Consider the following 15156-nt stretch of genomic DNA (forward strand, 5'->3'; position numbering starts at 1 on the left):
TATTTTTATAAAAAAAGCCCAGATTATGATTTCTTTCATTTATTAAAAGTATAAGTCGATTTAAAAAAAAAAAAGTACAACTTGATATGATGATCATCATCATTTAAAGATCATTTAAACCTCATATGTATTGGCTATATAAATGTTGTCTATTTGCATGCGTGTTTTGAGAGCACTATCCAATTTGAGATAATTGTTAAGGTAGATGCATCTCTAATATTTTAGGTTTTATTGGAGAGTTCTTTCACTTTTATGTGAAGATAATTGAGGAAGAGTGAGTGTAAACAATTGTACATTTTGAGGCTGCTTTTATCCTTGTGTTATTAGGTAGTTAAGGCTTTAATCACCATTAGGTGTACTGTAAAAATTGTTTAGTAGATTCATCTTTTGAGTAAGGTTTTGTTGAGGTAGAATTATTATTTGAACTACATAAATAATCTTGGTTTCATTTTGCACTTTGCTTTTCTTTTTTTGTTATAATTTGCTTCACAATTTTGTTGAAATAGTTATTGTAACATCACTTTCAAAAGAAGAGTGCAAAAGATTGTAAATCAATGTGCAATTTAATTGATATTAAAGCTTGACTTCAGACATTCTTGGAGATTTTGATTCTGGTTTTGCACCAATGGAGGCTATGGAAAAAGGTAGCTCTACTTATTATTCATCCTTATATCAAATTATATCTATTAGAAAGATAAAATGAAAGCTTTTATAATATCTATTGATGAAAAGGCTTAGAGGTCTATTTAAGTGACGAACACATGCAATCATAATAAATACTAATGGAATAACCACTTCCAAACCAATAAATAAGTCCACAAGTGAGAAGAAAAGGTTGTCAATAATAACTCTAAAGTACTAAATATCATTTTTAGTGGTGTGGGCATGGAAAATTTTAAGATCATTCCAATGTATGAATGTTCCAAGGATATTTGGACTAGTGTTAAAAATCAATATAAAAAGAATGCATCCACTCACCTGTGAAAAAGTCCAAATTCTTATAACTAGATTTGAAAACTTAAAAGATAAATGAGGAGAATCTACAATCGCTTTGTCGGAACTCTTCCCTTGCTTGCTTCATCTCGCCTATAGTTCGATAGTATGGCATTCTTTCTTTAGTAAGAAGCTGTAGTAACAAGGCTTGTTCAAACAAAAGACTACCATACACGCCCTTTGCCGGCAAGCTACCCTCGCCTACCTTATCTATAGGCATTTCTATCCGTTGGCGCACAAGATCTGATCGACTACTCTACTACCATCATGCTGAAGGTTTTTTCTTTTTATAGGACGGAAAGGAAAATGAATAGCTTCCTCATAATCTTAGGACCTGTTCTTCTGTGCTTAAAAAAAAAAACACTTCTGGCTCTAAAAGCACTTTTGGAAAAAAAGCTGTGCAGAACAAGTTACTTTTGACTGGAATTTTTAACTTTTCAGAAGTGTTTTTCAAAAGCGCTTCTGAAAAGGAGAAGCTAAAATTTTTAACTTTTCATCTCCCAAAAGCACTTTTAGTGCTTAATTACTTTTTCTCCCCTTCACTACTTTTCCTTTTTTTGTTTTTTGGTACTTAATTACAAATGTGTTAAAATCATTAATTAAAAATAAAAATATTTTTAAAATCATAATTATAAATATTTAATGGTTATATTTAAATATTTAAAATGTAGTTTATATATTCTAATTAAATTTTATAAATAATTAATATTTATTACTTAAAATATTTAAAATTTATATTTCATATATTAAAATATTAACAACAAGTTATAATATATTTTTTATATTCTTACTAAAATATAATAATATTAACTAATTTAAATTTTATTTAAATGCATATTTGTTACTTAATAATAACATGTCTAAAATAAATATTTTATTTCTCAAAACACTTTTTGACAGAATACTAAAGAATCAAATTTTAAATCAAATTTTTCAATAACACTTTTCGACGGCATCTTTCAAAAGCGCTTTTCAAAAGCGCTTTTCAAAAGCATTGCCAACTAACCCCGTTAAACTTTATACTATATTTTGTGAAATTTCTAATTAAACTTTTTGCTTGGTAAAATATTTTTTAATGTTAACAAACTAAACATAAATACCAATTTTAACCCAAAAAAATAATATTAATATAAATAATAAAACCAAATTCAAGTAAATTTACATTTTTCTTAAATTTGATCAAGAAAATTGGAACTTATCTCTTAATACTGTTTTCCAGAACTGTGAGCCAGCGAGAGATGAGTCACGTTCAAACAGAGAGAGAAAACGAGACGCTCGTAGAGGCGGCGCTTCGTGTCCTAAACACAGCCGACCCCTTCGAGAAGGCCCGGCAAGGCGACTCGGTGGCATCCAAATGGCTCCAAGGAACCATCACCCGTCCCTACAACCCATCGCAGGACCTTCCCGTTCCCGATCGCCCCGCCAGGCTCACCAATGTACGTAGCAACTGCCCTCGATTTCCCCATACGTTAACTGCTATTGAAATGGTTCAATAACAAGATTATGTGTTTTTCGTTTTTTGTTTTAAGGTTAAACTGGTGTCGCCAAGTTTGATGCCAAAGCTTGGGAAAGCAGGTAGCTTGCAGAGCAGGCAAGCCATTGTGCATAGTCTTGTGCATACCGAGAGTTGGGCTATTGACTTGTCTTGGGTACCTTTTTGTTTTTATTTAGTTGTTTTGGTTTATGATTATGGTTTGATTTCATTGTTCCAAGGCATTTAAGGTTGAAGAATATCTACCCTTTGGATAATCAGTGAGCTCATTGATTTTTAGTAATGAATGCTTGACTGACATTCCAATAGTTAGAATTTGACAAAGTTTGGAGTTTGAATTGGGATCCATTCATACAATTAAAGGCTTCAAATTGAAATTTTGTCACTTCTTCAGTTGATTGTTGGGAATTAAGGATTTCTAATTTTAAAGGTTTCTTGTATAGATATGGAGTCTTATGGCTTGAGTTGGTGCAACGTTTGAGTTTTGAGGAATTGATGATTTTGGAAGAAGTATTCTGTATTTGTGTGTATCCATTAATCTTCGTTTATCAATTTGATGAAGGATATAATTGCTCGTTTCGGTAAGAAAGAAGCAATGCCAAGAGAATTCTTTACGGATTTTGTGAAGGTAGCTCAAGATGAAGGCCGGCACTTCAGCCTGCTTGCAGCTCGGCTTAAGGAGCTTGGTTCTTCTTATGGTGCATTACCTGCTCATGATGGGCTATGGGGTTCTGCAATCGCTACATCCAAGGACCTATTGGCTCGATTGGCAATTGAGCATTGCGTCCATGAGGTGCACGATTTTCTTGTACTCATCTGCTATTTTAGAAGCATTGGACTAAGGCCTTAATACTGATAAGCTCTGGGGATAACATTGCATTTATGACAATTATAATCACTTAATTTCCTTATTAGTTTATGAACTCGATGAAAAGGCCTGCTTGCCGATTGCCTTCCTATACTCCTAATAGATGGTGTGAGCTTCTCTTGCAGAATTACTCTGTTTTAAATTCCCTTAGTATACTTGTTATGTGATGGAAAGTTAAGGACTTGTTCCGTTTCGGTGATTGATTATCAGAGCATATATATATATATATATAAAGGGAAAGAATGCACAAAGGAATGCATATGAAAGTTCTTTGGGGTCTTAAGTAATGATGGAATGAGTTTATTTCATGTGAATATCTTCGGAACCTTGTAAATGAAATGAAAGATGGTGGACTTAGTGCATCTAAATATGCAACATGTGCACTAATTTACAAAATGTTAACTTTTGATGAAGCAACTGAAATATGATGCAGGCTAGGGGACTTGATGTTTTGCCAACAACCATCTCTAGGTTCCGTAACGGAGGCGATGATGACACAGCTGATTTACCGGAGAGAGTAGTTTACCCAGAAGAGATTACACATTGTGCTGCTGGAGTAAAGTGGTTTAAGTATCTTTGCTTGAGATCCAGAAATCCATCTTTGTATCAAGATATCCTGGCACTGGAAGAAAGTGAAGCAGGCAGAAGTGAGACTCAAATGGATAAAGAAAGTGAAGAGGTGATTCATAAATTTCATGCAATAGTAAGGACACACTTTAGGGGACCATTGAAACCACCCTTTAATGAGAAAGCAAGGAAAGCTGCTGGCTTCGGCCCTCAGTGGTATGATCCCCTCGCCGTGAAAGGCCCTGCCTCACAGTTCTAGCGGTAGACGTATACGAACTCCGGTGTTCATCAGATTTGTGTTGCTTGTGAGAACTGTTTTCTTTTTTACTTCAAATTCTGACCAGAATCTCTGAAATATTCCAAATTTTGATAATTAATGATTTTATGTTGACTTTAACCTTGTTGCTTATTACGATACATTGCATCAGTTTTCAAGTTTCCTTTATTGAAGTAGACTGACCGTATTAGTACCATGGTATCAAAGAAAAATTTGTCGGTAAAAATATTATGGTCGTCTTTATACTAGGTTTGCCCCCCACTTAAAATGATGAGCAAATTAATCTCTATATTTTATATCAAAAAGCAAATTCGTTCTTTATGTTAAAAAATTTATTTATTTCTATTATTGAAAACTGGCATGACTGGTAAAATAATTAAATAATGATGTATATAGAGACTAATTTTAATGGTAGAAATGGATAATTTTTTTAACACAAGAATCAATTTACTCATATATAGAGACTAATTTATCTTCTTTTTTAACAAAAAAAACAAAATACAATCTAACTTACAATTATGTACTTTTACCCTTTCTGAATATATTTTGTTTCACGCAGAGAATTATGTTACGTTCTATTTGCACTTAGGATAGATTGATTTTGATCTGTCATTGTTAACCATTCACTGCCATGGATGACCTTTAGAAAAAATGTATCACAAAACTTGGATGATATGTGAAGAAATGTTGCATGTAATGCATAGGTCAATTCAGTAGGCAGAATCTCAATTAAAACCACCAATAAAAGGAATTGTACACATGAGAAATGTCATTGGAAATTTCAGTATTTGCATTTTCCCATCATACATCATCTTTATTTATCAGATGGAAACATGAAATTGCATAAAAAGCCCTGAAGAAAATGGTAAACTGAAAATATAATGCAAAATTCTACATCAGTAACGATTTGGTTCTCGTCAAGTTGAAGTAAAAAATTTTTGATAACCAGGATTGCACGACGATTTTTCTGTCGCACAATGGAAGTTCCGGGACATAAAAATGATCAGTTTGAAGAATTATTGGCAAGCTTTATGAAAGACACCTCTGCACCACAGCTGATATCTTGGAATCTCAACAACAAAAATGTAATCATAGAAGAAGCCTCCGAATATCACTGAAGTTTGCTTTTAATGCTGATACAAATGCTCCTGCAACAAAAATAGCAGAAATCTCAGGCAGGCATCATGCTAAAGTATACATACACCATCCATCAGAAGATTTGCATTTAGATCAGTGATTAAAAAGGCTTGCACCACTGCATACCTCCAACTTTGCCATCAAATACACGATGATCAGCAGATAACGTCAAGTTCATTTTTGTCACAACTGCAGGCCTCTCGATCCCTGCACAAAATTTCAATATATGAAACCAAAAATACTTTGTAGCATGAAATATAAGGAAGCATACTTGACAAGGGTAATTGCTTTACCATCACTTCCAACCACCGGTTCAACAAATTTGTTTCCTCTACCAACAGCGAGAATACCAGCCTGCCAACAACATACAGAGATTTATAGCACCTTACGATGTCCAGATCACTTTCTAATAGCAAAATTTATTAGTGGCTTTGATATTCTAAATATTGCCTCCAGGAAAAAGTACAAAGAAAAAAGGAGATCTCCACTGTTTTCAAAATGAATATTATCAACAAATGGCAAAAACAGAACTATGATTATCCAAATTTATCACTTTTTGTTTTAAAAAAATGTCATTAGACCAACTCCTTCTGAATTTTAAGGCTTGAATGTAACATATTATTTGTGGAAGGGATAAACTGAAGTAACATCAATGTTTGCTCAGCAAAGGCACATGATGTTGACATAGACAATCTAGCAGGGTGCGAGTGAGAGCAAATATTCAGCTCAATCTCAGCTTATGCACATGAGTGCATGTGAGAGAGAGAGAGAGTTACCTGTGGGGGATTTATAATCGCACAAAACTGGTCGACGGGAAACATTCCCAGATTTGAAATGCTGCAAAAATTAGAATTTCTCAATATTTCTTTCAACTATTAAAAAGGCAGTGTGAGAACTAACATCCCATATGTATAAATAAAATCCATACCTGAATGTTCCTCCTTGAAATTCATTTGGTAAAAGCTTCCCAGCCCGTGCCTTTTCCGCTAGTTGCTTGACCTGAAGGCCAAGTTAAAGAAGATAACCAAGATAAACCAAACCCAGAATTTAAATTGACAATTAATAAAATATTAACTGAAAAGAAACAGACCAAAAGAATGAAAATTAGCTTGTAATTCTGCCCTTGTTGACTATCATCTAGCACATTGCAGATTGTTTTAAGCATCTAGTTTAACTTAAGCTCTATACGCAGTTTTTGAGTGATATTTAAAGAAACACTGTTGCAAGCATGTCCAAGTATGTCTTATGTTATCTATCTAGATCTAACAAGCTCAAAATTGAGAAAGCACAAGCTCACATGGGTAGTGGAGCCAAACAAAATTGTTAAACTAAAAAGCAGGTAGAGGTTGAAGATGAAAGTACCTCTGAGGAGATTGATGAAATGGATTTCTGGTCAGCATTCCTTACAATTGGGGTCATTAACCCCTGCAATGCAAATAAAATAATAAGCAGTTTGGTCCATAGAACCTGAGAACATGTTATTGGAAGCGTACCTTCTCAGTAGCAACTGCAATTGATATGTCAACAGAATCACACAAAATTATTTCCCCTTTCTCAACATCCCAATAAGCTGCAGTCATTGACATAGCATACTTTTTAGTTAGAAATAAGCTAAAAGGCTATAATTTTGGGTGAAAGCTAAATTGTCACCGAAGAGAAACAAGTTATGTAAAATTGTCCACTCATATAAAAAAGCACTCATAAATTGGTAATTTGATGGTGGAATTTCTTATACATAGTTTGACAAATTAGTAACCCCAGTTCCCTTCCCATATGAAACTTCAAACAAATTAGTAATCTTAGTGCCCATTCAGTTTGAAACTTCTTCAATGCCACATTGTACTATTAACACAAAACATTTTTTTTTCCTCATTGAGATGTTAAAGGAGGGCTCATACACTCACCTAGTCCTAATGTAAGAACTTCAGATTATATCAAAGTGAAGAAATATTTTATACAGCATTAATACAGTCACCAGAATTATCTTTTCAGACTAAGCTAAAAACCATTTATAGACCAGCAACTACAAACTAGATGTTAAACAACTAACAGAAAATTAGAAACAAAATGACCCCACAGTCTAGGGGCATTTCCCTCGTTAAGAAATATTAAAGTTCTGGTCTGAGGGTGAAAAAGCAAGCAGGGCTGGGAATGGAATGAGAGCAGGCTACCTCCCACAAATAATTTGACAACTCAACAATAAAAATATACATAAAGGTACAAAAGAATAAAAACAATTCTTTTTTCTTTCACAAAAGAACTCAAAAAACATTTTTTGATATGCATCAGTTTAAAAATGTTGGGACTTCCAATGTTTACAGCAGTAAAACAGATTGGGATCTAGTCCAGGAGAGAAATATCACCCAACAACTCCAGCAATCTTTACATCTTACAATTGATCATATGCTCTTATTACTTGCCTTGGCTTGGCTCCTATACCATGTTTACTCAAAAATCAATGAGGACCCCACTTTAACAAAATTATGTCTTACCATTAGCTTCAGGTACATTTTTTAGAGCAACTGCAACCGCTTTTATGACAATGTCATTGACTGAAACTTTAGTATCATGCTTCTCTGCAAATTAAGAAAGAATAGAACAATTAGTAGTAAGCCAAACCAAGGACATGGAAAATCAATATGATTATACGGGAATCTATTCAATACCTTTAAGCTCCTTCCTAAAAGAAAGAAGAGGATCCAGTACAACATCTGATGAACACAATAAAACTGTTAAGTTCAAAGGGTTAAATGCTACTAAAACTTGTAGATAAATATTTTATGTTCCAACCTGAAGATAAATACAAATGTGGTGTAGTCTGTTTAGATTCCAATAACCTCCTCGCAATAACCTGCAGAATGAACAAAAATGCAGTATCAATAGGGAATCAAGTGTTCACCAATACATCAACTTTCCATCATTAACTCATTAAAACCACATAAAACAAAGTAATAAGTAATAGAGATTGATCAGAACACTATTCGAATATAAAATTTAGTAAGAAAAAATGCATGAAAGGAGAAATCCAAGAATACCAAACAAGTAGATCGATTCAAATATGTCTTACTATTAACAACATTTGACAGTACAACGAATGAAAAGGTTCTCAACACTAAACAGAAGTTATAGCAGTAACAGACATTTTTCTTCCAACTACTTAGATTGAAGTTCTTTGAGAATACTGCTAATTGTTAGGCCATTCCATATGCATTTGACACCAACAAAATCTGAAAGGCACGCCTGAAAATGGAACCCAGAAAAACAGCATGCTCCTCAATCTCTTAAATATCTTGATTTGATCACATGACCATTTAAAAACATACTGAGATTTATATTCTACAGATTACACAAATTTCTTTTCGACCATTATCAATTATAAATAATTTTGAAAAATAAAGTTTAATTTAAAATATATTAATAATTTTTGAAATGGACTTATACATTTGATTAAAAATATTTCCGACCTTCGAACATAAATTTAATAAATGGAGGGATTTTTTCAACATTTTTAATTTTTCTTTAACTTCACTTGTTTACTTTTTTAATTACATTTTTGCTTTTTAAGGTTCAGCCCTTTTTAATTGTGTCAGCTTCTCTTTGTATTGGTTATCGAGATTTTCTATCCCACCCGCTTTTATTTTCCTTCTTTTTCTGTCTTTTTCTTCTCTCCTCACCCAGTCACAAGAGTCCAATGGATCCAACCCTTATCCCGAGCCCTTGTCTGTGCCATGTCGACACAGGTCCAAGCAGCAATAACTTGCGAATCTATTGTGTGATAGCCATCAAAGCCTGGGTCCTTTAAGCGAACTCAGCTTAGAATAATTGACTTGTCAATACAAATGAGTGGTTAAACAATTACATGCAAACTCTGCAAACCAAGTCCTTCGACTGTTGCTCCCTTTAACTTCAATCAAATGCACTCATGTAAACCTCCCAATTTTGGCAAAGCTCCTAGCACCATTTTATTTCCAAAATCTTCAACGCTACCATCTGCCTTTACCATCAGTTTTTAGCACATACATATTAATTTTCTTTTGTTGAATTTGTTATGCATAATTTTTCCAATTTCCAACATCAATCTAAAGTTTATGAATAGGTTGATTTTTATCTTTAAATATTGACCTAGTTAGAAAGTACAATGCCAAAGTCTCTTTCCTATCAGGTCAATGAAACGTACCTTGCGTATTTGAGTATTGGGCAAGTCTTCAAAAGAATCTGATTGCTGGGGAGCCTTTGACTCAGGCCTCGCAGAAGGAGATTTCTGAGAGCTGGTTTGAGGTGATGGTTTTGACTCCTCAGATGGAGAAATTTTGGGAGATCCTTTTCCGGACTTAATTGCAGCCAAAACATCCCCTTTAAGCAAAGTACCATGAGGACCTGATGCCTTCAATGACGATGCATCTAATCCATATTCCGAAATAAGCAACTTGGCTGATGGACTTATCTTTGTAAAACCAGACTTCTGTTCTCTAACTTCAGTTTTTGATTCATTCTGTGTTGGTTCTTGCTTTTTGACAGCTGAATCACCAGAAGTAGAAGTCTTCACAGCTTCGATATCATCTGGGTCTTCAACCTTGTAAAGTAAGAAGCATTAGTAACCATGTGCTTGAAGTAATTGCCATTAACTTGCCTTCAAAAAATTTCTGTGACTAAATATAGAGAGGTCAATTTACAGCAATATGAAATAAGTCAACTTAAAAGCACATAATGACAACTTACTGTTATTGCAATAGGTTGACCCACAGCCACATCCTTTGAACCTTCAGGAGCCAGTATCTTTGCCAGGTAGCTGCACCCAACAATTTCAACTCACAATTGTAAGCTTACAATTAACAGAAATTAACCATAGAAATAAAAATCATGTCAATCTCAAATCCAAGAAAACCTTTCTTTTGCTATTAACCCATAGGAAAAAAAATCCTTGCTTCTTGATTGAACTGTGTTCAACCTGCTATTGTGGTCAATATCATAGGATTTTACTTATCTAACCACATAAATACAGTCCAATTTTTTCACAACGACGTGTTCTTAATTTGGCATCTTATTAGTAGTATTTTTTTTTAACTGTCAGTCCTGCTATATGTGCATTATGGAAAACCCATGCTTATGCCTCACAACAATGTTTATGCCCAACGATTTGAGGGTATATAGTTACAAAGGCCCTGGTTTTGCTGACAGCCAAGTGTAATGACCATATATGAGTATGGTCAAATTCCCTTGAAAACAAGTATAAAATAGTAATAGTTACTATCCAAAGGAGATTCTCATCTTGAGGCATATCAAATACGTCTAGAAGAACCATTTTGAAAGACTCATGCTTGATACCTCACTGTTTCTCATCCTTTTCAATGGAGAAAGTAACAAATGATCAGCTAAAGAAATTAAGTTAACATGAAATTTACACTATCTATTGGTGTCCATTGGTGCTTGCCCTACAGGCTTGCTATCACCTATCAGCAATAAACTCCAAAGCAAGAAAGAAGATTACCCCTCTTCAAGGCTCTCAAATTCAAGGGTAGCTTTGTCAGTCTCAATCTCACATATAATGTCCCCCACTTCTATCTGCTCAACGGAGTTAGGCATATCAATGGGAACAAGGTCATTATTCACTCAAATAGAAAGAGATAGCATTTTAAAGTAATCACATAATGTGTGCTAATAAAAACTAACCTTCTCCCCTTCTTTTTTCCTCCACTTGAAAATGTTACCCTGATTCTGTATAAGAAAATATGAAAAGGCAAACATAAGCTTTGCAGTAAAAATGCCAGAAAAGTAGGTTCATGTTTTAACCTATATTTTCTTACCATTGTGGGAGAGAGTGCTGGCATTCCAATAACAATGTGTGGAGGAAGACCCAACGCTTTGATGTTAGTAGAACTTGGTTCCTCTTCCTTTTCAGAGATTCTGACATCCTGATGAGCTGTTTTTTCCTCAACATCCAATCCAGCCCCAAGTGTAGAAGGGATCTTCGTGATATTTTCTTCATCCTCAACCTTGTTAACACATTCAAATTAGTATTAACAAACTGTTCATTGCATAGTTGGCCCTCAATGAAATTTATTATTAAAAAGCATAAAAAAATTCAAATTCAGATATCAAAAGCTATTCACTGTAGAATAAGATAAATTTTATTGTCAATCAGAAGGTACTTTTCCAATGACATTGTTGATACTTTTTACAAATTTTATGAGCATAAGCCCTATTTATATTGTTGTTATTCCTTAACCTTTATCGAATTCTAAGAAGCATAAAAAGAAGTGGATGACTCAAAAAAATTGGTAAGCAGAGCAGGTGTTTATTAGATCAGAAATGAGTGTAGAAGGCATGATACAGAGGATAAGAAAATCACCAAGTGCCAAGCAAGACTCTTTGCTTCTAGAAAAATTCAAATAGAATCAGATTTTACAAATTTATTTATAGTATGCCACTAAAGGATTGACAAAAGAATAAAATACCATTACTGCAATGGGTTGCCCCACAGGCACATCTTTTGAACCTTCAGGTACTAGTATCTTGGCCAAAAACCTGCAGATAAGCACTCCAACCATAAGCAAAGGTAACAGAAATTAAGGATGGTAATGAAATTCAATAATTCAGGCGTGCGTTTCAGTCAAGATTAACAAGATGAAACACCACAAGAAAGCTGTATAAAGGGATCACATGAAGCAATAGAAAGTTGTAAAAGGAAACTGAAAATCCCATAGGCAGAGCAACATTTAGTGGCATTACCAAATATGCCACTCTAAGGAATAAATTAGGCCATAAATCAGAAACCGTGTAAGTTGAAAAAACTTAAAGCGGTAAGAAAGAATATAGTTTACCCTTCTTCAAGACATTCAAACTCAAGTGTTGCTTTATCTGTCTCTATTTCACACAGTATATCACCAGGTTCAATCTGTTAGATAAGCATCAATGATGAGGAAATAAATCACAATGAAAGAATTAAATCAATTAAATCTCTGCACCTTATCACAAGATTTTCTTTTTCTTTTTTAACAATCATCTTTAGTTTATATCTAGTTCAGATGTAAAGACCACATACAACCTACAGTTTCCAGTAATTACTTATATAACTGACCTTATCTCCTTCTTTCTTCTTCCATTTTGCAATGTTACCTTGGCTCTGCACAAGAGCAACAAGTATCACAAGCTTGACCATTGTAATAACAGGAGGAAGTCTATATCCTAGCAAATTTATGAGGTTTAGCATTCCAAAATATATTACCATTGTTGGAGACAAAGCAGGCATCCCCAGCACTGTATGCTCCGGAAGGTCTGTAATAGCATAACTTAGTGATAAGCAAGGATACAAATATTTGGCAGATATCACAACAAAAGGACACATGCAAAACCTAATTGCAAAAGAAGAGGAATCTTTTACCATTTTAATAAGAGACATGAACCCAGAACCTACTCTAACCCCTCTCCATACTTTTAAAGCTAGGCTAAGGCCCAACAGCCCACCAATGCATTATGAGACTGGAAAATTATTTAACTCACATAACCAGAAGTGATACATTCCAATTTGAATCATTGAGATAATTTACATGTAAGCTGCAGAATATAAGTAAAATATTTTCAAATATATCTTGCACAAAGACAATGTACTGATTCACTATCAGCGTAACCAGCATTTGTCCTTAGACATCAGAGAGGTAAACATGACATCCAACCAATAACCTACAAGTAGGAACAGCTAATTCTTTGGCACATAGCATATATCACTCAGGCTAGGAAGTTAAGTGCTTTTTGGCCAGGCAGATTTATAAATACTGAGAAAACTAATAATGAACTGCAGTATCATACATAAGAATCCTTGTACCATTAATACCAAATAATCTAGCAAATTGGATTTTAGAATTTCCGCCACTCCTCATGCACAATTGTTTCTGATTAATAAAATATAGATGATTCTTACTTCAAAATATACAAAAATTTTATGAAAGTTTACAAGTAAATAGCCCTTTGCCTAGATAAATATCCATGAATAGCATTAAGACATAAAATCAGCGCCCAGCATTTGCCAAGTGCAGGTTATGACTCTACTGCAAGAAATTCATGCAACAGCCACTAAGTACTATAAGTAGACTGAATCAATAAGTCGATTTTGTAATAGATAGACAAAGAGACTAAACAGTCAGGCTAATCTAGTTAGCAACTTTTTTATGACCCAGATACCAATCATAAGATCATATCTACTTTGCAGTTACTTGAAATGGAAAAAAAATGCAATGAAAAGTAAACCACTCAGAGGCACGCTGTCAAAAATTTAAAAACTAGATAGTCCCATATGGGAAGAGGGAAATTTTTTGAAGTAAAGATGGAATATACCTGAAGAAGAGAAATGACGAACTCCAATCTGCAACTGAAAAACCTATTATATCAGAAAACAACCTTATTGTAGAACAATACAAGTAAAAATTAAATACCAACCTTGAGCTTTGATGAATTACCGTATACTCCAATTATGGTGGACAAAGCATTGGACCTGATATGGGGGGGAAAAGCCGGTAAGATTCAGAAAGTATGCAATCCAGCTACACATGTCCAAATAGAGGCATGATAAACCAAATTGAGTGAACTTCAACACAATTCCATTATTTATACAAAAATGTATTGGTTTTGGGTTGGAAAATTAAGAAGGGAAAACAACATCGACCCAACACAAACTTCAGTTAAAAGTTATCCCTAATATTTGTTTGGCTAAAAATTTGCATTACACGAGCAAAACAGGTCACCTTGACAAATACAAAGATAATGGGTATAGGTTTTAAAGCAGGTACATGAAAAATTACACAAGTAAAACCATTGCACAAATGACTAAAAAGTAGTAGTAATAAATTTTACTCCTCAGAAATAGGAATCCACTAAATGCAAACCTTAAGCAAGATCCATCCCAGTCCTTGAAAGGCCTTTCCACATTTGAACTGCTGCAGCAGCAAATCAGTAAAAAGGGACGTAAGCAAAACAACCGAAACTCATGTAAATGTGCTACACTTAACACGAATTAAAGAGCATATCATATAAATGACCAAGAAAAATTGTAATTAAGAACCATAGTCCTACATAATAAGAGTGAACTTAAAATGCTAAACTGCTATATTTCACTTGGAACAAAAGGAAATAGGTTGCTGATAAGGTATACAAGTGAAAAAAATTTAGATAGCAAGTACCTTATGCATAATGTAACATAATAAATAAGCCTAAAATTCTCCATCTCATATCAAAACAAAAATTCTCACAAACCCAATTCTGAATATCACTACTTTGTCCAATTAAAAAAAGAAGAACATTAAAATGCAAATCCCTATTTGATTTCTAAACTAAAATTCTCACAGGGAAAAAGAAAAGAAAAACCCAAGCTCTCAAAATTATTACTTGCATCAAAAAAGTTTCCGATCAGATGCATACGATGATTATCATTGCAAGTATACAGTACCGTTCATGTACATATAAATAAATAGAAAGAAGGTTAAAAATACCGAGAAAGTGGTGTGGGTGAGGCGAAGGAAGATAGAAAACGAGCTCTAAACAGAGATGGGAGGGCTCTTGAGAGAACTGGGTTCCTAAGCCGTGAAACCGCCATTGAAAGGGCCATGAGGATTCGATTTTATTTAACTTACAGTTTCATAAAAGGAAGAAGAGGAAAATGAACAGATTCTTTATGGTGTTTATGAGTATGTTTTGACTGATCGATCAGAAGAAAGGTAGATCGAAAATGGCTGCGCCAAAGCGCCTACAGATTCCGACTATACAATTTTTTTATTATTTTTGTTTCTTTTATATTTGTCTAAAAGCTCCTATAAGCCCTTTTTTAAAATA

The 15156-nt window shown here is 34.0% G+C and overlaps 2 protein-coding genes across 3 annotated transcripts; one reads left to right on the plus strand and one right to left on the minus strand.

Moving 5' to 3' along the window:
• The first annotated feature begins 2196 nt into the window (after window positions 1-2196).
• On the plus strand, window positions 2197-4317 carry LOC108488388 (uncharacterized). The gene is made up of 4 exons (XM_017792666.2): window positions 2197-2429; window positions 2523-2642; window positions 3048-3278; window positions 3787-4317. Exons 1-4 carry the CDS (start codon window positions 2232-2234, stop codon window positions 4177-4179), a joined length of 942 nt encoding a protein of 313 aa, XP_017648155.1. The 5' UTR covers window positions 2197-2231; the 3' UTR covers window positions 4180-4317.
• A 605-nt stretch (window positions 4318-4922) lies between these two features.
• On the minus strand, window positions 4923-15156 carry LOC108489353 (dihydrolipoyllysine-residue acetyltransferase component 1 of pyruvate dehydrogenase complex, mitochondrial). 2 transcript variants are annotated; one of them, XM_017793847.2, is made up of 23 exons: window positions 14817-15156; window positions 14214-14261; window positions 13768-13822; window positions 13666-13699; window positions 12560-12609; window positions 12413-12457; window positions 12156-12229; window positions 11790-11859; window positions 11139-11327; window positions 11005-11049; window positions 10823-10896; window positions 10054-10123; window positions 9512-9907; window positions 8125-8185; window positions 8001-8045; window positions 7827-7910; window positions 6828-6904; window positions 6697-6759; window positions 6263-6333; window positions 6111-6171; window positions 5628-5688; window positions 5461-5541; window positions 4923-5345 (listed from the first exon to the last, which is right to left on the minus strand). In XM_017793847.2, exons 1-23 carry the CDS (start codon window positions 14930-14932, stop codon window positions 5287-5289), a joined length of 1929 nt encoding a protein of 642 aa, XP_017649336.1. In that variant the 5' UTR covers window positions 14933-15156; the 3' UTR covers window positions 4923-5286. The 2 variants fall into 2 exon arrangements, with proteins under 2 accessions (XP_017649336.1, XP_017649335.1); XM_017793846.2 differs by having other exon boundaries at window positions 14214-14264.

The sequence above is a fragment of the Gossypium arboreum genome, chromosome 10 (genome assembly GCF_025698485.1).
Source record: "Gossypium arboreum isolate Shixiya-1 chromosome 10, ASM2569848v2, whole genome shotgun sequence".
Lineage (NCBI taxonomy): Eukaryota > Viridiplantae > Streptophyta > Magnoliopsida > Malvales > Malvaceae > Gossypium > Gossypium arboreum.

Coding starts and splice junctions, on each gene's coding strand:
- LOC108488388 (XM_017792666.2), top strand. CDS start 2,232: ATGAGTCACGTTCAAACAGAGAGAGAAAACGAGACGCTCGTAGAGGCG. Junction 2,430..2,522: donor GCCCCGCCAGGCTCACCAAT/GTACGTAGCAAC, acceptor TTTTGTTTTAAG/GTTAAACTGGTGTCGCCAAG. Junction 3,279..3,786: donor TTGAGCATTGCGTCCATGAG/GTGCACGATTTT, acceptor AATATGATGCAG/GCTAGGGGACTTGATGTTTT.
- LOC108489353 (XM_017793846.2), bottom strand. CDS start 14,932: ATGGCCCTTTCAATGGCGGTTTCACGGCTTAGGAACCCAGTTCTCTCA. Junction 13,700..13,767: donor GTAATTCATCAAAGCTCAAG/GTTGGTATTTAA, acceptor TAGGTTTTTCAG/TTGCAGATTGGAGTTCGTCA. Junction 9,908..10,053: donor GTCAACCTATTGCAATAACA/GTAAGTTGTCAT, acceptor TTACTTTACAAG/GTTGAAGACCCAGATGATAT.